Source organism: Scyliorhinus canicula, chromosome 9 (assembly GCF_902713615.1).
Source record: "Scyliorhinus canicula chromosome 9, sScyCan1.1, whole genome shotgun sequence".
Taxonomy (NCBI): Eukaryota; Metazoa; Chordata; class Chondrichthyes; order Carcharhiniformes; family Scyliorhinidae; genus Scyliorhinus; species Scyliorhinus canicula.
Genome location: NC_052154.1, coordinates 164,924,824 through 164,949,420, shown reverse-complemented (window position 1 = coordinate 164,949,420; position 24,597 = coordinate 164,924,824). Strand labels below are relative to the sequence as shown.

Here is a 24,597-nt window from a genome sequence, read left to right as displayed (position 1 = left end):
CAACCAGAGCCAAAAAAGACACTCCTGGACGAATATGGCCCGAAAAACCAACAAAAGAACCCCATTGGAGGAAAAGGAACAATGGAGGGAAAGATGCCAGCGAATGGGAGCTCAAGAGGTCGATGAGAGGGCAGAAGTGGCGGAAAGGACCACGTGCAATGGGCAGACAAACCAGTGGATCGACGCGGTGAGGAGGCCCCGCCCACCGAAGTGAGGGGGAGACTGTCGACACGAACACCAGGCTCCCCCATGCCACTCAGGAGGCGGATGGAAGAACTTCCTAAAGAAGGAGATGGCCGCCATGAAGATGATTAGAATCAAGATCCAGGTGGCGGTGAAGGCGATGGAGACGGAGGCGATGGTCTCCCTACATTGAACGATCGACGGACTGGGAAAGAAAGTGGAGGTGCAAGAGAGGAAGGTTCAAGACATCGAGAGAACCTCGACAGCCCAGAGTGACAGGATTGCCGCTATGGAGGCAGAGGTGAAAAGGTTGGTGGCGGCCCAGGATAGCTTGAAGGGGTAGGTCAAGGACCAACAAAACAGGTCCCATGGTAGAACGTACGGATCGTGGGCCTGCCGGAAGGCATCGAGGGCAGGGATCCGACAGACTATATTGCCCTAATGCTGGGCAATCTAGTCAGAAGGGACAGCTTCCCCAAACCCCGGAACGCAATAGGGCACACAAGTCGTTCAGACCAAAGTCCAAGGCGAGGGAGCAGCCAAGAGCAATCATAGTGAAGCTTCCCCGAAATCAAGACCGCAAAAGGATCCTGCGGTGGGCTAGACAAACGAAGGCGAGCACATGGGAAGGACTTAGAAGATGGATCTATCAGGACATTGGGGCAAACCTGGCAAGAAAAAGGGCCAAAATTAATCAAACAAAATTGGCGTGCGATTCGGCATGTTACTCCCGGCCAGACTCTGGTTCACGCACCAGAGTACTATTTCAACACCCCGGCTGAAACAAACAACTTTGTACAGGCCAACTGCCTGGACAAAAACAGGCGAGGCAGTGATGAAGGTGTGTCAGAGGAGGATCGCTGAAAGAGACAGAATCAGAGACTCAGATATAGTTATATGTCTGCCCAGGACTGAACTGCATCGTTCTGACCAGAAAGACCGGTCACAGGAGAGAGCAAGGACAGGGAAAAGCAGTTGATGGGAAAACAGGCAGTCGATGGGCATAGGCAAAAGGGCTGGACCAGCTCTGAGAGGGGAGCCACTGTACTAGGAGAGGGCCAGCATGGAAAGACAGGCAGTAAGGGGGGCCGGGCTGCAGCGCACCTCTCGGCATAGATGGAGCACCTTTGGCAGGGGGGGGGGGGTTTGCAAAGAACACATAGGAAATAAGACAGGGGAGGAAAAAAAAAAAAGAGTTGGCACTCGGATTGGCTTTGGCAGGCAGGGAACAGGCCGAAGAAACAAGATGGCGCCGCAAGCTGCCAATTTAGAGGGTCCCGAAACAAAGGGAGACCTCGAAGCTCAGGGGCGCATCTGCCAGGTAAGTATGGTTGATCCCGCAGGAACGGGTGGGGGGGGGGGGAACAGAAACCCCCCCATCAGGATAGTCACCTGGAATGTAAGGTGACTTAACGGCCCAGTGAAAAGATCCAGAGTCTTCACTCACTTAAGAAGCCTGAAGGCCGACATAATCGTCGTCCTGCAGGAGACATACCTGAGGGAGAAGGACCGACTGCTGGGAAGAAAGGGTTGGGTGGGACAGACGTACCACTCGTGCTGTGGACAAGGGCTAGGAGTGTAGCCATACTGATAATCAAGAAGACGAGCTTCACGGAGACAAGGGGGACAGTACGTCATGTTCAGTGGTGTCCTAAACGGGGCACCAGTAGTACTGTTAAATGCATATGTGCCCAACTGGGACAACACACACTTTATAAAGACGACCATGGCAGAAATCCTCAACATTTGACACACCGACTTCCAGAAATAGTAAGAGCGGAATCCTCCGCGATAGTCATCTCCGACCATGCTCCACACTACATGGATGTGAGGTTGGAGATGGGCCGTGTCCAGCGCCCCACATGGAGGTTGGACAGAGACCTCTTGGCCGACAGGCCTTCTGCCAGGAAACATCACAGAGACTACGTGAGTAACAACTGGAATGGGGAGGTCTCACCCTCCAAGTTCCGGGAGGCACTGAAGGCTGTGATCGGGGAGAAATTATAGCCTGTAAGGCTTGCAGAGACTTGGAAGAGAGGGTGGCCAGGCAACAATTGCTTGACTCTATCCTGGAGATCGACAGGAAGTACTCAAGAGTCCCCGACCTGGAGGAGATGAAAAAGCTGCAAATAGACTTTAACCTGCTATCCACTAGGAAAGCAGTACACCAACTCCGCCTGACACGGGGAACGGTTTACGAGCATGGAGAAAAAAGGCTGGCCGCCTACTGGCAGGCAGCCACAAGGGAAATAGATAAACAGCGGAGGCAGATTGGTAACCGAGCCAAAAGAGGTCAACCGGACATTTGAGACCTTTTATCGAGGGCCGTACACTTCCTCGCCCCGCAATGGATACACGAGGATGAAACAGTTCCTTGATGGACTGGACATGCCAGTTGAGGGGCAGGACACACTGGAAACACCAATAGATCTGGGAGAAATCATGGAGGGCATCAGCTCTATGCAGGCGGGGAAAGCAGCGGCACTCGACAGGTTTTCGGCGAATTTCTATAAGAAATTTGCGCCGGCCCTGGCCCCTCACCCAAGGGGCATGTTCTCAGACTGGCTAGCAAGGGGCACCCTGCCTACTACACTAACACATGCCACAATATTGATGATACCCAAAAAAGACAAAGACCCGACGGAATGGGGATCATACAGACCCATTTCGTTGCTTAGAGACGCAAAGATACTTGCAACGGTCCTGGCCAAGAGACTAGAGAACTGCGTGCCAGAGGTGGTCGCAGGAGGGCCAGACGGGCTTTGTCAAGGCAGCCAACTGCGAACATTAGACGGTTGATGAATGTAATAATGAATCCCACCGCCAGGGAGAGAACAACAGAGGTGATCATCTCCGAAGACACAGAAAAGACCTTCGACAAAGTTGAGTGGAAGTATCTCTTTGAAGTATGGAAGCGGTTTGGACTTGGAGCAGGGTTCACCTCCTGGGTGCAAATCCTGTACAACGCCTCCAAGGTGAGCGTTTGAACCAACACCACCAGCCCGGAATACTTCCAGCTGCACAGAGGCACATGGCAGGGATACGCACTGCCTCCTCCCCTCCCCACTCCTGTTTGCCCTAGCAACTGAACCACGGACAATTGCACTGCGAGACGCAAAAAGCTGGAAAGGCATCCAAAGGGGAGGCAGAAAGCAGACTCTCACTCGATGCAGACGACATGCTCCTCTATGTCTCACAAGCACAGGAAGGTTTGAGAGCAATCATGCAGCTCCTGAAAGAGTTCAGAACCTTCTTGGGTTCAAAACTCAACCTGGGCAAGAGCAAGGCATTCCCGGTGAATCCAGACGGGGGAGGGTTAGGGTTAAAGCTGGAGGGACTCCCATTCAAACTAGCAGAGAATAAATTCTGCTACCTGGGGATAGCCCGGACTAGACATGGATCCACAAGTGGAACCTGACCAACCCGGCGAGGCACAGGGCTAAATCGCTGGCTTTGAAAGCAGACCAAGGCAGGCCAGCAGCACGGTTCGATTCCTGTAACAGCCTCCCCGAACAGGCACCGGAATGTGGCGACTAGGGACTTTTCACAGTAACTTAATTTGAAGCCTACTTGTGACAATAAGCGATTTTCATTTCATTTTCATTTCATTTCAAAAAACACATACAGAGATGGCACCCGTTCCCCCTGGCAGGGAGGACGCAGACAATCAAAATGAATGCACTGCCGAGGTTCCTCTTCCTGTTCAGCTCAATACCTATCTGCATCCCCAAAGTCTTCTTCCACAGCATAGATAGAATTATCATGGCGTGTGTGTGGGGTTGGGGGGGGGGGGGGGTTTAAAGAATCCAAGAATCCCCAAATCAACATTGCAAAGGAGAAAAGCCATGGGCAGTTTTGCACTACCGAACCTACAATACTACCACTGGACAGCAACAGCAGAGAGATTGAAAGGATGGATACATGAACCCACCATGGAATGGGTGAGGATGGAGGAGTCTTTCTGCAAGGGAGTGACCCGCCGGGCCCATCACCTGGATTAGGCCAGGGGGGACGTTAACAGTTAGGGACTTTTAAATGGGGAACAGACTAGCAACACTGGGCTAGCTGACGGAAGACCTGGAACTACCGACAGGACATGAACTTAGGCACCTTCAGGTAAAGTACTTTCTCCGCAAGGAGACGGTAGGATACATCAAGGCCCCGAGAACCACTCTATTAGAGAACCTGATAAGCATGGATGGTAAGGAAGGAGGGGAGAACTGCAGGAAAATCTACGGTCAGCTACAGGACGGGATGAGACTACCACTGGACGAAGCCAGACGAAAATGGGGGGGGGGGGACGAAAGTGGGCTGGGGATTCTGGAGCGAAGCACTGAGCAGGGCCAACTCCACCTCCTCCTGCGCAGGCCCAGCCTCACGCAATTTAAAGTGGTGCACAGAGTGCACCTAACCAGAACAGGTTCTTCCTGGGGATGGAAGATAAATGTGAACGGTGCCAGGGAGGCCCGGCCATCCACACCCACATGTTCTGGGCATGCCACAGACTTGTAGGGCTCTGGACAGCCTTCTTCGAGGCAATGTCCAAGGTTGTGGGGGTGAAAGAGTGGAACCATGCCCAAGAGTGGCAATTTTCAGGGTATCAGAAAAACCAGAGCTACACATGGGGAAGAGGGCCGACATCCTTGCTTTCGCTTCCCTTTTTGCACACCGGAGAATCCTGCTCGGCTGGCGATCAGCAGCACCACCCACAGCTGCAGACTGGCTGGCAGACATGGCAAAATTTCTCCATATGGAGAAGATCAAGTACACCATCCGAGAGTCAGAAGAAGGCTTCCTCAAAGCATGGGGGCACTCTGATGGCCTGTTCCAAGACCTGTTCGAGGCCAACAGCGACTAGGGAAAGGGGGAGAGCAGACAAAAACACATCAACACTAAGGTGGTACAAAAAGGAAGGGGGAGGAAATGAGGAGGAAATTTAGGGTGACCATAGCAAGAAGCATGGTGGGGGTGGGGGGACGGGACGGGGGACTTCCTGTCCCCGCTCTCTTTACCCCCCCCAACCCTAAAACAAAAACCACAGAAGGGGGTAAAAAGGGGAAAACGGGGGCTCAGTACTAAAACACCCAGGGCAGAAGAGGGGGACATGACGTTTCAAAAAAGAATGTATGTACATAGGAACTGTATAAATTGTAAATATCAGACGCAAAGTTTCACTGTAAATTTGAAAATGTGAATAAATTAGGAAATGTTCCAAGGCACGTTTCAGAGCCAGTTAAAAAAAAAAGTAGGGCGAGCTAAAATAGATTTAAAAAATGACAGAACTAACACCACGATTGGGTGGGGGGTTTGCTTAAAAGACGAGCTAAGAGAAAGGTTTTGACGGTAGAGAGAAATTTAGGAAAGGAATCCCAGCGAATGGGGCCAAAACATTCCACTTTTCCCACTAATGGTGGAGCATATGTGGGTAAGAGGGGGTGAAAAAGCAACAGCCCAAGTAATCAAGAACCTAATCAGTTCTATTGCAAGTTTTTTTTTATACTTAGAACTTGGCATGCTAATTGCAGCAGTTACAGTAAAATAGTCACACAACAAACTTTGGAACCCATAAACAGAGGCACTAAGTATTCTTTAATTCCTAAAGTCAGTTATTGTTTGGTATGGGAAGGCATATCAAGCCAATTGAGGTGGTAGGGACCACAGCCTTAAAAAAAATAGGATGCTGCCTATATATCACAATAAAAGAGGCAATGAGATAACAATTTTTAAAAGTGTTATGATCTCGATAGAGACTAGTACCTTTTTCCAAAAATCTAAATCCCTGTTTATTAATGAAGCCACCCGATTCCACAATTTAAAGAAAATTTGACGAGAAGAGTCAAACAAAATGAACACTAAATACTTAGCTAATCACCAATATACTCTCAGACCCAGTCAACAGAGTGAAACAAGAATTAACAGGCAAATTGTAGTCAACTATGAATTGTGCATCAAACGGCAGATCCAACAAAGACAGTTCTTATGAATTCACTCATCAACTACTCAGCACATGTCAATTTCAACAGAAAATCCTTCCAGGATGTAATCCAATTCTTAGCTGACAGCAGTGTGCAACCAAGCAGAGTTCCATATCTACCATCTTCACCAAAACTGGCACACATCTGCAGAACCTCAACAAGGTCTTAACGGCATAGATTCATCAATATTATCAACAGTAACAGTTGCAGCAACTGTGCTTTTGCTTATTTTCAACTTCTGGTCTTCTTCAGATTGCCTGTGCTGCACTACTGGACTCATCAACTGGTATTCAATTCTAATGGCTGGTTGTCTCCTCAGCAATGGAGAGGGTCAGTTTCCCATTTCCATTAGGCATGTCCAAAAAGAATACGAGCTTTGACCACAAATTCCATCACAGTGGTACTTAAAAAGGCTGGCAGCGCTCAAAAGTAGAGAATTACCTCGTTGGATGCTCATTTTTCAGACTGACGGGAGCAGTTCACTGGTATCTGCAGGGATCAGTAGTATGACCACAGCTCTTTTGCACATCCATCAATGATTGGATTTGGGTATAAAAGGAATATTTCGAACGTTTGTAGAAAAATCACTCCGATGTAGTAATCAGCAAGATCCAAAGACTTCAGAAACACATCAGGAATGAGCAGACAAATGGCAGATCAAACTTAGTGTAGAGAAGTGAGATGTATAATGGATGAAAGATTAAACAACATAATTTTACCTGTGGTGCAGGAACAGACACATTACTGTTTGTTTGGTTACATTACTGTTTGTGGGCGTTTCTCTTTGCAATTTGGCTGCCATGTCTCCTAATTACAACAACGACTACACTTCAAAAGTACTTAATTGGCTGTAAAGCTCTTTGAGGAGTCTAATGATTGTGAAAAAAGCTCTTAAAAATGTAATTTCTCTCTCTACTCAAGCATCCTGTCCTTCCTCTTGTAATTATTAGTATAAACCTCAATGCCTTTCTCCCTCATATCATCCAATTTCCTCTTAATTATATTTATATGGTTCACTTCAACTGGTCTGTGACAGTGAATTCCACATTCTCATCATTCCATTTCTTGGCGACGGATCTTGCATCAATGGCCTCTAATATTAGTCTTCTAAAGTGAGAAATTCTGTGTCGACTCAATCAAATCATAGCTTACCCTCTTCTTCTACCCCCCACTTTCCAGAGAATAAGAGTTCATCCTCTCACAAGAAGAACTTCACAGTTCCAGGGTCATCCTTATAAATCATTTTTGTACCCTCTCCAGTGCCTTGATACATCAGGCTTGTACGCAGTACTACAAGTGTGATCGAGCAAAAGATTTGCTGCAAGTTTTAACATAATCTTGACTTATAAATTATTTCCCTATACAAATAAAGATTGATTTGCTTTTTTATGGTCTTATTAAATTTTATTGATACATAGTGATGTGTATTTGTCTTCCCAGAGCCTATTGCTCTACAGCCCTATATAATTCTTATTTTCCATATACAACCTCTTTATTTTTCCAGTCGAAATTCATTTGCCAATTATATGTCCATTCTGCAAATTTGCTAATGTTCTCTTGTTGCAGTCTTGCTCAGTTTTTTCTCTGCCTTCCCAGAACCACACCCTCTCCCCAACCCATCGAATTTGGTATCATTTACAATTTTAGGAATTGTGCTTTTAAGTCTGAAGACAAAATCATCAGTTTGGATTGTAAACATCAGTGGTTCTGACATTGATCCTTCAGGAGATTCCAATTCCCAACTTCTGCCATTCTAAACAGCTACACTTTATCCTTACTCTGTCGCCTTGCAGCCAGCAAGCTATATATGCAGCAATGATACAGGACCTTGCGCTTTATAAGTGGAGGTAGACAATCCAGGAGAATGGAATATTTATAAACCACTGGTTAGGCCGAAACAAGAGACTGTGTTCATTACACTTTCCGAAGGATTTTAAGGATAATAAAGATTGCAGAGTAGATTTATTGTAAGGATTCTAGGAATGGATGGGGGCTTTTTACATGGAGAGACTAGAGAAGCTGTGACAGCAAGAGCATATAGGACTAAAGAAAGATTTAACAAAGGTGCTCAAAATTAGTAGGGGTACTAATGAAGAAATTATTGTTCAAACTAGCAAATACGTCAGTAACCAGTAAACTGATTTTTGACAATCGGCAGAAAAACTAGTGGTGACATGAGGAGTTGGAATGCAATTATCGAAAAGGGTGCTGGAAGCAGATTTAACAGCATCTAGTGAGAGCAAAAAGGAACATTTTGCAGGGCATGGTGTGGAGAGGTAGTGTCGGGGGGAATTGAACTAGGAAGCAGGCCTTCTCTTTCAAGGTGCCAAGCTCAGGGACAATGCTGAAAATTCTATTAAAAAGAGTCCATTTATTTCATGTACATAGTTATTTTTTTCTTGGACAACAAATACAACTGCACACCTTCCAGGAACTTGATCGTGTACTTAAGCCGCCGCGGCTGGATTTGGATGATTTAATTAACCCCAATATATGAACGCACTCTATATACTGTAGTTGGTTTTCGAAGCATTTAAAAGTTACAAAAACGTAACAAGAACTGTGGAAGGATTGAAATTACAAATGTTATTTGATACAATCTGCAACTATAAAACTAGACAACACCAGCACACATTCCGTCAACTATATTTCCACGGGCAGCACAGTGGCTCCGTCTGCAGTCTCACGGTGCCGAGGTCCCAGGTTTGATGCCAACTGTCCGTGTGGAGTTTGCACATTCTCCCCCGTTGCGCGTGTTTCGCCCCCACAACACAAAGATGTGCAGGGTAGGTCAATTGGACACATTAAAATTGCCTCTTATTTGGAAAAAATTAATTGGGTACTCTAAATTTAAAATATATATATATATATATTTCCACCACTCTCCTCCCAGTTGCAATGACATCAATGGAACACCATGTCTGCACATCAGGAGCCCTTTGCCAAAATTGCCAATCATTGTAAAGGGACAGAGACAGTAAATGATACAGAGCACAATCCTTTCTGCGCACACATTTTGGCAGCAAGTGATGAAACAACCTTCATGAGGGTGATCTATGGCTGCAAATACATTCATAGAAACCCTACAGTGCAGAAGGAGGTCATTCAGCCCATTGAGTCCACACCGACCCTCTGAAAGAGCACCCTACCTACAACCCATCCCCTCGCCTTATCCCCGTAACCCCACCTAACTTTGGACACCAAGGGGCAATTGATCATGGCCAATCCACCTAACCTGTGGATATATTTTTGAACTGTGGGAGGAAACCGGAGCACCCAGAGGAAACCCACTCAGTCAAAAGGAGAATGTGCAAACTCCACACAGACAGTGATTGGAATTGAGGCGCTGAGGCAGCAGTGCTAACAACTGTACCATCTTGCTGCTCCAGGCAATACTCTTGCCAAGCGTCACAGAGTGCAGTTTCTGGTCAAAATCAACTGACTCAGTCCAGGACAGCAAGTGAACATAAATGTTTGTTAGTCTTTATGGATCAGTTCAACTGTGCACCCACCTACTGAATTACCAGGGGAGTCACTTCAAATGCTTTAAAAGGAGCACATTTCAATGTATTGCAAAATGCCCAAAGTGGAACAGCAGCTCACAAATAAAAAAAATAGTGCATGCACTCAAGCAACTTGCAATTTGGGGTTGGGGCTTAAGATTTCACAAAATCATCTACTGTTCAAAATAAAGAATGCAATGCTGAAATAACACAGCATATCTGCAGACAAATCTGCAGGGCCTGATGATCTACATCTTAGAGTACTTAAGAGAATGGCTCTAGAAATAGTGGATGCATTGGTGACCATCTTCCAAGATTCTCCAGACTCTGCAACAGTTCCCACAGATTGGTAGGGAGCAAATGTCAACAAATCATCGACGTAAAAAGGAAGGTAGAAGGGAAACAGGGAATTATAGACCAGTAAGACCGATGTTGGTAATGGGGAAAGTTCTAGAATCCATTATCAAAGATTTTATAGCAGAGCACTTGGAAAAATGGTGGCAGGATTGGACAGAGTCAGCATGGATCTATGCAAGGGAAATAATGCTGGACAAATCCACTGGAATTCTTCGAGGATGTAACTAGTAGAGTTGATGAAGAGTTGCTAGTGGATGTGGTTTATTTGGACTTTCAGAAAACTTTCGATAAAGTCCCACTAAGAGACCAGTGTGTAAAATTAAAGCGCACAGGTTTGGGGACAGTGTATTGCGATGGATAGAAAATTAGTTGGCAGGACTGTCAGTGGCAGTCATGGAGTGAGTGGTCGCACATTTGGTGGCTCCTGCTCAAGGTGGAATTGCTTGGTCCTTTTTCACCCAACGTAAGGGGTGTTTGCTGGTGTGAGGTGCATGAGTACTAAGAAAGAGGTGCGACTGGTTTATGGATTACCAGATGAGGAGTGAAACGAGTAAGAGGCAGCAGGCTGGACGAGAGATTATTCGAGGTGCGGCAGAGGAGGGTACTGCCACCCGATGGTCTACTGAGCAACTAGCAGACTTTGTGAATGCTGTGTTGCAGCAACAGAGGCAGGAAGCCTCAGAGGGTCTGGTGAAGATGGTGGAGCCACTTGGGGTGCCTATTGAGAAAGTGGAGCAGAGGCTGGGGGTGCAGGGTCTGGCACTCCAAAAGGTGGAGGAGTCAGTAGGACCGACTGGCATTGTTGGCGGCAGAGATGGTGCTCATGGCAGAGAGCCAGAAGAGATTGAGGGAGAAGGTGAAGGACCTGGAGAATCATTCCAGGAAGCAGAATCTCCGGATGTTGGGGCTGCTTGGAGGGATTGAGGGAACACAGGCCAAAAGGTATGTGGCAAATATGTTCAAGAAGTTGGTGGGCGGGGGGGGGGGTCTTTGCCCCCACCACCCCACCCCCACCCCTTGAGGTGGAACAAGCACACAGAGGCTAGGAAGGAAACATGCTGAGGATTTAGCAGGACTTGGGTGCGGCGTTGGTCAAGCGGTGGGCCGGTTTCAATCAGATCAAGGCTGCCCTCTACAGGAGTGAAGTTTGGGGTGTTGTATTCTGCTCGTCTGTGGGTCACGCACCGGAATCTGGAGTTTTATTTTGACACGCAGGAGGAGGCAAGTCAATTTATGAGAAACCATGGACTGGACAACGTTTGAGGACATTGAACTTGGAGGTGCCAATGTGGGAGATTTGGATCTAATAATAATAATAATACTACATCTTTATTAGTGTCACAAGTAGGCTCATATTAACACTGCAATGAAGTTACGGTGAAAATCTCTGGTGGCCACAGACCGACGCCTGCTCAGTAGAGAGAGGAAGAATTCAGAATGTCCAATTCACCCAACAAGCACGTCTTTCAGGACTTGAGGGGGGAAACTGGAGCACCTGGAGGAAACCCAGACAGACACGGAGAGAACATGCAGACTCCGCACAGACAGTGACCCAAGCGGTGAATCGAACCCGGGTCCCTGGCGCTGTGAAGCAAGTGCTAACCACTGTGCTGCCAGGCGGTTGTTATAATAATAATCTTTATTGTCACAAGTAGGCTTACTTACATTAACACTGTAATGAAGTTACTGTGAAAAGCCCTTAGTCGTCACATTCCTGTTTGGGTACAAAGAGGGAGAATTCAGAATTTCCAATTCAGCTAACAGCACATTTTTCAGGACTTGTGGGAGGAAACCCACGCAGACATGCGGAGAATGTGCAAACTCCACACAGATAGTGAGCCAAGCCAGGAATTGAACCTGGGACCCTGGCACTGTAAACCAACTGTGCTAACCACTGTGCTACTCACGTATTTATTGTGTCTGGGTGCAGAGTGGGTAAGTGCGTTTTACTATTTTGGAGGGAATTGTGGCCTTGAGTGGGGGCCACCATGCCAGCTTGTTGGCTAGTTAACAGGAGTGAAGTGTGTGTGTGTGTGTGTGTGTGTGTGTGTGTGTGTGTGTCCATCTATGGAGGTGATGTGGAGCAGTTAGTCAAGGGGAAATGGCGCAGACATCTTGGGGAGACCCAAGGGGAGTGAGGCATGGACCTGGGGGAGCTTGTTAAAGAGGGACTATTGCTGATTCACGAGGGGCTGGGGAGGAGCGGGCGGGGAAAGAGCACCCCGCCCCCGATTACATGGAACAATTGGTGCTTGAACGGCCCGTTAAAAGGTCTCAGGTTTTCATGCGTTTCAAGGGTTTGAAAGCAGACATTGTGTTTCTTCAGGAGACACACCCGAAGCTGGGGTGCCAAATGAGGCTGAGGAAGGGTTGGGTGGGACAGGTGTTCCATTCGGGGTTGGGGGCTGCGGTGGTGCTGATCAATAAGTGGGTGGCTTTGGAGGTGGGAAGTATTGTAAATGCCTCGGCGGGGGGGGGGGGGGGGGGGGGTTTGTGATGGTGAGTGGGAAGCTGGAGTGACACCAGTGGTGCTAGTGAATGTAAATGCCTCAAGTCCTTTTTTAGGAAGGTTAATGGGATGAGCTTGAGGTTTGTGCGGGCAGGGAAGGCTCCGCGGGATTAGGAGGGTGTTTTTGGAGGGACTGGTGGGGTGGGGGGGTTAGCTACTGTTGAAATGGTTACGAAATGGGCGGTGTGGAGCAGTCGGTTTGGGATGGATGAAGTGGCCTCATGTAAGGGGGCCAGCTGGAGGGCACTGTTGTTGGAGATCAGATCAGACTTGGGAGATCAATGATCAAAAGTGGGGAAAAGGCAGCATGCTATTAAGTCACCAATGCACCAGACTGCATTAAAACTGCCATCAGTTAAAAAAAAGCTATGTTTTTCCAATTTCACTGAAGCAACCAAAGTTTCACTGCACATAGTTTTAGTCAAAAACGTTTTTTCGTACAAAATGACAGATCCCACCATAAAATATCAAATTTCTAAGGGCATTCGGTTAGAGCATACTGCAGACATACCACTGATGTAGATAAAAATTCCAAAAAAAGTAAAATTATGTTTATTTCCTCTGGTGGGATATAAAGTATTAAAATTCAATATTTTAAAAAGTCATTACGTGCAACACAATACAAGATTTCCATATAGAGATAATTAATGACAGAATGCCAATCTGAATATGCTGTTATACAATCTAGTAAACAACAATTAGAATTGAATTTCCTATTTTAAAACCACTTCCTTTACACAAAACATATGCCCCACCATCATTTACATGTGCACTTAAAGCTTACTTCAAACAGTGATTTCTTTTGGTATTCATCATACTATAGACTATATACTAAAGAAAAGCTTCAAATGCATTTTCTGAAACGCATCGACAAAACAAAATGCCACTGTACAACACCAAACATGCCTGAAATTAGATTACTAACAGAAACAGGACTCAAAAGGATGAAAACAATTTCAAAGTTTAAACTTTTGTTAGCAACATTAGCATTCCAAAATCTTAATGCACAAGTCTTCTTTGCAGGTTGCCACAGCTAATTGAACCCTGGTGTTTTTCTCTTGTACTACCAAAAGCAGGATACCACAATTTAACCAAAACAAGTAGATTTGAAAAAAGTGCCAAACTACATCAAAACCACAAACATGATGAAAACAGCGTGCAATTGATCAAGGCTGAATTGCAGGCATGTGGTGTGTGGATTTAAGTGTCAAAAATGAAAAAACACCACCCTGCGTTAGAAACCCAGAACAAACATATTTGCACAAACTGCTCTTTGGGTCAAGGAAGTTGCTAAACAAATACTTTGCAAGAAAATATATTTAACCCTTTAAAAAAAAAACTGCAATCGTTCTTCAAGTCACAAATAGTGCTAACATGTTGACATAATAGCACTTATTTTAGTCTGCAAACAGAACTAATGTGATGTGAAAAACAAACACAGATTGAAATGTTATGTTTCTTTCTTTCTCCACCAGATGTGCAGATTTTTTTTTCTCCAGTATTTTCTTTTTTAATTACCCAACTTCCCTTCCTGTCCCCATGTTGGCTGAAATTATAAATAGCTCCCTCTCCTCAGACACTGTCTCCTTCCCATTCAAATCTGTCATTGGCATCTTATCCAAAAACCCTTGGTCCCTGTGTCATTGTGAATTACCAAATCATAGAATTTACAGTGCAGAAGGAGGCTATTCGGCCCATCGGTCTGCACCGGCCCTTGGAAAGAGCACCCTACCCAAGCCCACACCCTATCCCTGTAGCCCAGTAACCCCACCCAACCCAACCTTTCTGGACACTGAGGGCAATTTAGCATGGCCAATCCACCTAACCTACACATTTTTGGACTGTGGGAGGAAACCGGAGCACCCAGAGGAAACCCACGCATACACGAAGAGAAAGTGCAAACTCCGCACAGATAGTGACACAAGCTGGGAATCGAACCTGGGACTCTGGAGCTGTGAAGAAACTGTGCTAACCACTATGCTACCGTGCCCCCCCCCCCCAAAAGGGTGGCCTTTAGTGCACTCGCCCAAGTCTAAAAAATTTTATTCAATTAAAATTGGAATAAAATTATCCATGATTTACAACTGTCATGTGCAAACTTGCTCCCTAAAAAGCATTTTTAAAATTTGTATTTGTAAACAGCAATGATTCTAGCAAAAAGTTGACTAGAAATCGACCTACCATTTCAGTTGCAAATCTCAACAAGCAATTTGCACTTTCTTACACTTCAACAGTTCACTGTAAAGCAATTTCACAAATACAACACCAATAGTTGTGAACTTCTAAATACATTGTAACAATGCTAAGACTGCAACAGCACAGCATGTTCCTAGACTTAGACAAAGAACAACAAAGCTGTGCCAACTACTTCACACGTAGTCGAAAAAGCAATTTAAATACACAACTTGAACAGCAGCGAGTTAATCCACTTCACGCGACGGGAATATGAAGCATTTTTTGTATTTTTCACAACCAGTTTAAAATCAGTTTACATGTGGGAAAAGGAAATTCAATTTGCATACAAGAAAACGGTACAGAAAATAATTACGTGATGTTTGTCATGTTAGGGTTTTGTGGGAACAGTGAACAAGTGGAGTTGAGACAAAGAACAATTTTCATAGGTTTAATGGCCTACGTCCAATATCATACCTCTAAATGGCTCAATAACAAAACTGGATCCTCCTGTCAAAACCAGCAGAGGGCAGCAGAGCAGAGCTACTGATCAGCTGTTCTGGGGAAATTTGCATACATGCAGTGCGGTCAGCCTAAGTTGAAGGTGAACCTGCGAAGAAGACCCAAGGAGTTTGAGTAAAGGCAAGCAACCAGCAGAGGGCAGCAGAGCAGAGCTACTGATCAGCTGTTCTGGGGAAATTTGCATACGTGCAGTGCGGTCAGCCTAAGTTGAAGGTGAACCTGCGAAGAAGACCCAAGGAGTTTGAGTAAAGGCAAGCAACCAGCAGAGGGCAGCAGAGCAGAGCTCCTGATCAGCTGTTCTGGGGAAATTTGCATACGTGCAGTGCGGTCAGCCTAAGTTGAAGGTGAACCTGCGAAGAAGACCCAAGGAGTTTGAGTAAAGGCAAGCAACCAGCAGAGGGCAGCAGAGCAGAGCTACTGATCAGCTGTTCTGGGGAAATTTGCATACGTGCAGTGCGGTCAGCCTAAGTTGAAGGTGAACCTGCGAAGAAGACCCAAGGAGTTTGAGTAAAGGCAAGCAACCAGCAGAGGGCAGCAGAGCAGAGCTACTGATCAGCTGTTCTGGGGAAATTTGCATACGTGCAGTGCGGTCAGCCTAAGTTGAAGGTGAACCTGCGAAGAAGACCCAAGGAGTTTGAGTAAAGGCAAGCAACCAGCAGAGGGCAGCAGAGCAGAGCTACTGATCAGCTGTTCTGGGGAAATTTGCATACGTGCAGTGCGGTCAGCCTAAGTTGAAGGTGAACCTGCGAAGAAGACCCAAGGAGTTTGAGTAAAGGCAAGCAACCAGCAGAGGGCAGCAGAGCAGAGCTACTGATCAGCTGTTCTGGGGAAATTTGCATACGTGCAGTGCGGTCAGCCTAAGTTGAAGGTGAACCTGCGAAGAAGACCCAAGGAGTTTGAGTAAAGGCAAGCAACCAGCAGAGGGCAGCAGAGCAGAGCTCCTGATCAGCTGTTCTGGGGAAATTTGCATACGTGCAGTGCGGTCAGCCTAAGTTGAAGGTGAACCTGCGAAGACGACCCAAGGAGTTTGAGTAAAGGCAAGCAACCAGCAGAGGGCAGCAGAGCAGAGCTCCTGATCAGCTGTTCTGGGGAAATTTGCATACGTGCAGTGCGGTCAGCCTAAGTTGAAGGTGAACCTGCGAAGAAGACCCAAGGAGTTTGAGTAAAGGCAAGCAACCAGCAGAGGGCAGCAGAGCAGAGCTACTGATCAGCTGTTCTGGGGAAATTTGCATACATGCAGTGCGGTCAGCCTAAGTTGAAGGTGAACCTGCGAAGAAGACCCAAGGAGTTTGAGTAAAGGCAAGCAACCAGCAGAGGGCAGCAGAGCAGAGCTCCTGATCAGCTGTTCTGGGGAAATTTGCATACGTGCAGTGCGGTCAGCCTAAGTTGAAGGTGAACCTGCGAAGAAGACCCAAGGAGTTTGAGTAAAGGCAAGCAACCAGCAGAGGGCAGCAGAGCAGAGCTCCTGATCAGCTGTTCTGGGGAAATTTGCATACGTGCAGTGCGGTCAGCCTAAGTTGAAGGTGAACCTGCGAAGAAGACCCAAGGAGTTTGAGTAAAGGCAAGCAACCAGCAGAGGGCAGCAGAGCAGAGCTACTGATCAGCTGTTCTGGGGAAATTTGCATACGTGCAGTGCGGTCAGCCTAAGTTGAAGGTGAACCTGCGAAGAAGACCCAAGGAGTTTGAGTAAAGGCAAGCAACCAGCAGAGGGCAGCAGAGCAGAGCTACTGATCAGCTGTTCTGGGGAAATTTGCATACATGCAGTGCGGTCAGCCTAAGTTGAAGGTGAACCTGCGAAGAAGACCCAAGGAGTTTGAGTAAAGGCAAGCAACCAGCAGAGGGCAGCAGAGCAGAGCTCCTGATCAGCTGTTCTGGGGAAATTTGCATACGTGCAGTGCGGTCAGCCTAAGTTGAAGGTGAACCTGCGAAGAAGACCCAAGGAGTTTGAGTAAAGGCAAGCAACCAGCAGAGGGCAGCAGAGCAGAGCTCCTGATCAGCTGTTCTGGGGAAATTTGCATACGTGCAGTGCGGTCAGCCTAAATTGAAGGTGAACCTGCGAAGAAGACCCAAGGAGTTTGAGTAAAGGCAAGCAACCAGCAGAGGGCAGCAGAGCAGAGCTACTGATCAGCTGTTCTGGGGAAATTTGCATACGTGCAGTGCGGTCAGCCTAAGTTGAAGGTGAACCTGCGAAGAAGACCCAAGGAGTTTGAGTAAAGGCAAGCAACCAGCAGAGGGCAGCAGAGCAGAGCTCCTGATCAGCTGTTCTGGGGAAATTTGCATACGTGCAGTGCGGTCAGCCTAAGTTGAAGGTGAACCTGCGAAGAAGACCCAAGGAGTTTGAGTAAAGGCAAGCAACCAGCAGAGGGCAGCAGAGCAGAGCTCCTGATCAGCTGTTCTGGGGAAATTTGCATACGTGCAGTGCGGTCAGCCTAAGTTGAAGGTGAACCTGCGAAGAAGACCCAAGGAGTTTGAGTAAAGGCAAGCAACCAGCAGAGGGCAGCAGAGCAGAGCTCCTGATCAGCTGTTCTGGGGAAATTTGCATACGTGCAGTGCGGTCAGCCTAAGTTGAAGGTGAACCTGCGAAGAAGACCCAAGGAGTTTGAGTAGAGGCAAGCAACCAGCAGAGGGCAGCAGAGCAGAGCTACTGATCAGCTGTTCTGGGGAAATTTGCATACGTGCAGTGCGGTCAGCCTAAGTTGAAGGTGAACCTGCGAAGAAGACCCAAGGAGTTTGAGTAAAGGCAAGCAACCAGCAGAGGGCAGCAGAGCAGAGCTACTGATCAGCTGTTCTGGGGAAATTTGCATACGTGCAGTGCGGTCAGCCTAAGTTGAAGGTGAACCTGCGAAGAAGACCCAAGGAGTTTGAGTAAAGGCAAGCAACCAGCAGAGGGCAGCAGAGCAGAGCTACTGATCAGCTGTTCTGGGGAAATTTGCATACGTGCAGTGCGGTCAGCCTAAGTTGAAGGTGAACCTGCGAAGAAGACCCAAGGAGTTTGAGTAAAGGCAAGCAACCAGCAGAGGGCAGCAGAGCAGAGCTACTGATCAGCTGTTCTGGGGAAATTTGCATACGTGCAGTGCGGTCAGCCTAAGTTGAAGGTGAACCTGCGAAGAAGACCCAAGGAGTTTGAGTAAAGGCAAGCAACCAGCAGAGGGCAGCAGAGCAGAGCTACTGATCAGCTGTTCTGGGGAAATTTGCATACGTGCAGTGCGGTCAGCCTAAGTTGAAGGTGAACCTGCGAAGAAGACCCAAGGAGTTTGAGTAAAGGCAAGCAACCAGCAGAGGGCAGCAGAGCAGAGCTACTGATCAGCTGTTCTGGGGAAATTTGCATACGTGCAGTGCGGTCAGCCTAAGTTGAAGGTGGTTTGTGGAGGGGCTGTTGGCAAGTGACAGTTAAACCCGAAACACTTTGTGAGTGTTTCCCACCCTACCTCCTCCTCTAACCAACCCCCCCACCCCACGGTGGTTGGGAAGCGGGAGCAGGGGCCTGTCGTGAAGGTGAGTGAGTGCCTTTAAATTTGCTTACCTTTCAGCGGGATCAGGGTTTGAGGTAATATCAGGTAAGCTCTTCCTTTCTTTTTCTTGTTTTTTTTTTAATCTAGAGGGGATGTCAGGGAAGGCAGTACAATGCTCCTCCTGCAGAATGTTTGAGGTGAGGGACGCCGTCAGTGTCCCTGCTGATTTCATCTGTGGGAAGTGCACCCAACTCCAGCTCCTCAAAAACCGTGTTAGGGACCTGGAGCTTGAGCTGGATGAACTTCGGATCATTCGGGAGGCAGAGGGGGTCATAGATAGGAGCTTCAGGGAAGTAGTTACACCAAAGACTGGAGATAGATGGGTAACTGTAAGAGGGACTGGGAAGAAGCAGTCAGTGCAGGGACCCCCTGCGGTCGTTCCCCTGAGTAACAAGTATACCTTTTTGGATACTTGTGGGGGGACGACTTACCAGGGGTAAGCCATGGGGTACGGGCCTCTGGCACGGAGTCTGTCCCTGTTGCTCAGAAGGGAAGGGGGGAAAGGAGTAGAACATTAGTAATTGGGGACTCAATAGTCAGGGGCACAGATAGGAGATTTTGTGGGAGCGAGAGAGACTCACGTTTGGTATGTTGCCTCCCAGGTGCAAGGGTAAGTGATGTCTCGGATCGTGTTTTCCGGGTCCTTAAGGGGGAGGGGGAGCAGCCCCAAGTCGTAGTCCACATTGGCACTAACGACATAGGTAGGAAAGGGGACAAGGATGTCAGGCAGGCCTTTAGGGAGCTAGGATGGAAGCTCAGAGCGAGAACAAACAGAGTTGTTATCTCTGGGTTGTTGCCCGTGCCACGTGATAGTGAGATGAGGAATAGGGAGAGAGAGCAATTAAACACGTGGCTACAGGGATGGTGCAGGCGGGAGGGATTCAGATTTCTGGATAACTGGGGCTCTTTCTGGGGAAGGTGGGACCTCTATAGACAGGATGGTCTACATCTGAACCTGAGGGGCACCAATATCCTGGGGGGGAGATTTGTTAGTACTCTTTGGGGGGGTTTAAACTAATTCAGCAGGGGCATGGGAACCTGGATTGTAGTTTTGGGGTACGGGAGATTGAGAGTAGAGAGGTCAGGAGCACAGTTTTGACTTCGCAGGAGGGCGGCAGTGTTCAGGTCTGTGGTTTGAAGTGTGTCTATTTCAATGCCAGGAGTATACGAAATAAGGTAGGGGAACTGGCAGCATGGGTTGGTACCTGGGACTTCGATGTTGTGGCCATTTCAGAGACATGGATAGAGCAGGGACAGGAATGGTTGTTGCAGGTTCCGGGGTTTAGGTGCTTTAGTAAGGTCAGAGAAGGGGGCAAAAGAGGGGGAGGTGTGGCGCTGCTAGTCAAGGACAGTATTACGGTGGTAGAAAGGATGCAAGATGGGGACTCTTCTTCCGAGGTAGTATGGGCTGAGGTTAGAAACAGGAAAGGAGAGGTCACCCTGTTGGGAGTTTTCTATAGGCCACCTAATAGTTCTAGAGATGTAGAGGAAAGGATGGCGAAGATGATTCTGGAAAAGAGCGAAAGTAACAGGGTAGTTGTTATGGGAGACTTTAACTTTCCTAATATTGACTGGAAAAGATATAATTCGAGTACATTGGATGGGTCGTTCTTTGTACAATGTGTGCAGGAGGGTTTTCTGACACAATATGTTGACAGGCCAACAAGAGGTGAGGCCACTTTGGATTTGGTTTTGGGTAATGAACCAGGCCAGGTGTTAGATCTGGAGGTAGGTGAACACTTTGGAGACAGTGACCACAATTCGGTGACCTTTACATTAGTGATGGAAAGGGATAAGTATACCCCGCAGAGCAAGAGTTATAGCTGGGGGAAGGGCAATTATGATGCCATTAGACATGACTTAGGATGTGTTGGTTGGAGAAGTAGGCTGCAAGGGTTGGGCACACTGGATATGTGGAGCTTGTTCAAGGAACAGCTATTGCATGTTCTTGATAAGTACGTACCAGTCAGGCAGGGAGGAAGGGGTCGAGCGAGGGAACCATGGTTTACCAAAGAAGTGGAATCTCTTGTTAAGAGGAAGAAGGAGGCCTATGTGAAGATGAGGCGTGAAGTTTCAGTTGGGGCGCTTGATAGTTACAAGGAAGCGAGGAAGGATCTAAAGAGAGAGCTAAGACGAGCAAGGAGGGGACATGAGAAGTCTTTGGCAGGTAGGATCAAGGAAAACCCAAAAGCTTTCTATAGGTATGTCAGGAATAAAAGAATGACTAGGGTAAGAGTAGGGCCAGTCAAGGACAGTGGTGGGAAGTTGTGTGTGGAGGCTGAGGAGATAAGCGAGATACTAAATGAATACTTTTCGTCAGTATTCACTCAAGAAAAAGATAATATTGTGGAGGAGAATGCTGAGACCCAGGCTATTAGAATAGATGGCATTGAGGTGCGTAGGGAAGAAGTGTTGGCAATTCTGGACAAGGTGAAAATAGATAAGTCCCCGGGGCCGGATGGGATTTATCCTAGGATTCTCTGGGAAGCCAGGGAAGAGATTGCTGAGCCTTTGGCTTTGATTTCTAGGTCATCATTGGCTACAGGAATAGTGCCAGAGGACTGGAGGATAGCAAATGTGGTCCCTTTGTTCAAGAAGGGGAGTAGAGATAACCCCGGTAACTATAGGCCGGTGAGCCTAACGTCTGTGGTGGGTAAAGTCTTGGAGAGGATTATAAAAGATACGATTTATAATCATCTAGATAGGAATAATATGATTAGGGATAGTCAGCATGGTTTTGTGAAGGGTAGGTCATGCCTCACAAACCTTATCGAGTTCTTTGAGAAGGTGACTGAACAGGTAGACGAGGGTAGAGCAGTTGATGTGGTGTATATGGATTTCAGTAAAGCGTTTGATAAGGTTCCCCACGGTCGGCTATTGCAGAAAATACGGAGGCTGGGGATTGAGGGTGATTTAGAGATGTGGATCAGAAATTGGCTAGTTGAAAGAAGACAGAGAGTGGTGGTTGATGGGAAATGTTCAGAATGGAGTTCAGTTACGAGTGGCGTACCACAAGGATCTGTTCTGGGGCCGTTGCTGTTTGTCATTTTTATAAATGACCTAGAGGAGGGCGCAGAAGGATGGGTGAGTAAATTTGCAGACGACACTAAAGTCGGTGGAGTTGTAGACAGTGCGGAAGGATGTTGCAGGTTACAGAGTGACATAGATAAGCTGCAGAGCTGGGCTGAGAGGTGGCAAATGGAGTTTAATGTGGAGAAGTGTGAGGTGATTCACTTTGGAAAGAATAACAGGAATGCGGAATATTTGGCTAATGGTAAAATTCTTGGTAGTGTGGATGAGCAGAGGGATCTCGGTGTCCATGTACATAGATCCCTGAAAGTTGCCACCCAGGTTGATAGAGTTGTGAAGAAGGCCTATGGTGTGTTGGCCTTTATTGGTAGAGGGATTGAGTTCCGGAGCCATGAGGTCATGATGCAGCTGTACCAAACTCTGGTACGGCCGCATTTGGAGTATTGCGTACAGTTCTGGTCGCCTCATTATAGGAAGGACGTGGAAGCTTTGGAACGGGTGCAGAGGAGATTTACCAGGATGTTGCCTGGTATGGAGGGAAAATCTTATGAGGAAAGGCTGATGGACTTGAGGTTGTTTTCGTTAGAGAGAAGAAGGTTAAGAGGTGACTTAATAGAGGCATACAAAATGATCAGAGGGTTAGATAGGGTGGACAGCGAGAGCCTTCTCCCGCGGATGGAGGTGGCTAGCACGAGGGGACATAGCCTTAAATTGAGGGGTAATAGATATAGGACAGAGGTCAGAGGTGGGTTTTTTACGCAAAGAGTGGTGAGGCCGAGGAATGCCCTACCTGCAACAGTAGTGAACTCGCCAACATTGAGGGCATTTAAAAATTTATTGGATAAGCATATGGATGATAAGGGCATAGTGTAGGTTAGATGGCCTTTAGTTTTTTTTTTCCATGTCGGTGCAACATCGAGGGCCGAAGGGCCTGTACTGCGCTGTATCGTTCTATGTTCTAAAATATCACTCCCCGTTTCTTGATCGAGAACACCTATGTAATCCTTTACCAGGATCTAACTTTAACCTCTGATCTCAATTTGTTTGTTCCAGCACATCAAACCAGCAACATAAAAAATTTTCTTCCAAAATTTCAAATTCAAAACAAGTTACTGCAGTTTGTGCAGTCTATATAATTATTAATCCTAACAGTTGACTTATACAATATAACTAGATTGTTTTTAAAACATTAAATACTGCCTTTCACAACATTTCAACATCTGCCATCGGTTATCAACTTCACAAGTTATCAACTGCCAGCATTACCACATCTAAGTGTGCAAATTGTTGCTGCTTAAATTTCAATACATTACTCAAGCAACAGTGATATACACCCTCACCTGCATATTATCTCTAACCACATCAATACTGTGCTTTGTTCATGTCACACACAAGAAAAATGGTTTTGTTCCAAGCTATTAAATCCCATCCAGAATCCTAAAAACAATAAATGCAATTTGCTAACTATTCCATACATCGATCCTACAGGATTTACAATATTCATATTCACACAAATCATGCAAAATGTGACCTCATGAGTCAACATGCAAACTTTACACTGTTCAGTTAAATCAATTATGTTAAATCAATGATGAACAATTTCATAAAGGTTGCCAGTTGTCACCTGACATTCCAAAAATACACTTCCATGGAGCTTTCAAGTAGAGAGATTAAGGCCCGAGGTTAATATCAAACTAACCCAGTAATGACTTACTGCCTCGTCATTGTTCAGACAGTAAGCTGCTGGAGTCGTCATTAAGGGAAGTGTTTTTTCTGATGTTTTTTCCTGTTATTTCAAGTTAAAAAGAGTAACTGATGTATGACAGAACAAGTGCCAACAACTAAATCACTAATATGTTTAACCCCAACTGCCACATTCTTCTATAGCCTCGACAACAAACCTTTTTATTTCATTATTTAAGGTCTCCAAAATGGCTTAATTATTAATAAATTTAGTTAATTAGAAGCACTAAATGTCTGTTTTTCCATTCAGCATTATATAGTTATTATGCTGAATGATCGAAATGTTGTTTCAACTCTTCACTGGTCAGTGAAGAGTTAAAACATTGAGCACCATCCCCAGCCCCGCATTCACGGACAGTAAAGCAAAGTGAGGATAATCAACTTCCACTAAGGACAAGCAAGGGGATACCCCAGAAGACACCACTCTTTTTTTAAACACCACTCTTTTTTTAAATGCGGATCATTTTCAGTTAAACTCATGTCTCACAGCACAAAAATGCTGATAATTTTCAGTTAAACTCATGTCTCATAGTACACTAATCCTGTACTTTCACTTAAGCTTAGTCGGCATCAGAAATTCCGCCCAATGCAATAATTATGGCAGAGTGTTATATCAGTTGATCATCACAATCCAAGATTTCATATTGATGAGTATGATAAGAAAACATAACAAGCAGAGACACTTTTTAAAAAGTTCTGTAGGTAATACAAAGTGTAGGATACAAGGTATAGCCACAATTCTACACCCCCACAGTGAACACCTGAAAATCAATGCTCTGTGATATCACAAAATTAATATTTTTGCACAGGTGTAAACAAATAAAAATTACATCCCAAACATTTGGGAGATGGTTCTCTTTAACACCAGCCCCCGGCAGTGAATTGCACATGGCATGGAAAAAAATCTTAATGATTCTCTTTGAATTACTTTATATGGTATTCAATAACAAATCTGTAAAGCTGAAAATAAGCTTTTGTCGGTGAAACCAATTCCCTCAATTTCTACTGTTTCAGGAGCACTTTCTGTTCAGGTTCCAGAAAGATCTACCAGCAGACTAATGGACTGTAAAATCACTGTGATGCACAATAAA

General features: G+C 46.3%; 1 protein-coding gene across 2 annotated transcripts in view; it reads right to left on the bottom strand.

Annotated features, from left to right (window-relative positions):
* rras2 (RAS related 2) overlaps positions 1 to 24,597 on the bottom strand; it is a 136,875-nt gene that overhangs the window by 87,401 nt on the left and 24,877 nt on the right. The window contains exon 1 of one of the 2 annotated variants that reach the window (XM_038808106.1): positions 23,104 to 23,124. The exons of the other annotated variant lie outside the window; for it this stretch is intronic. Coding sequence (XP_038664034.1) covers positions 23,104 to 23,109 — 6 coding nt within the window. The 5' untranslated portion in view covers positions 23,110 to 23,124. Of the gene's footprint in view, positions 1 to 23,103; positions 23,125 to 24,597 lie in introns of those variants that run through there. 2 annotated transcript variants of the gene reach the window in all.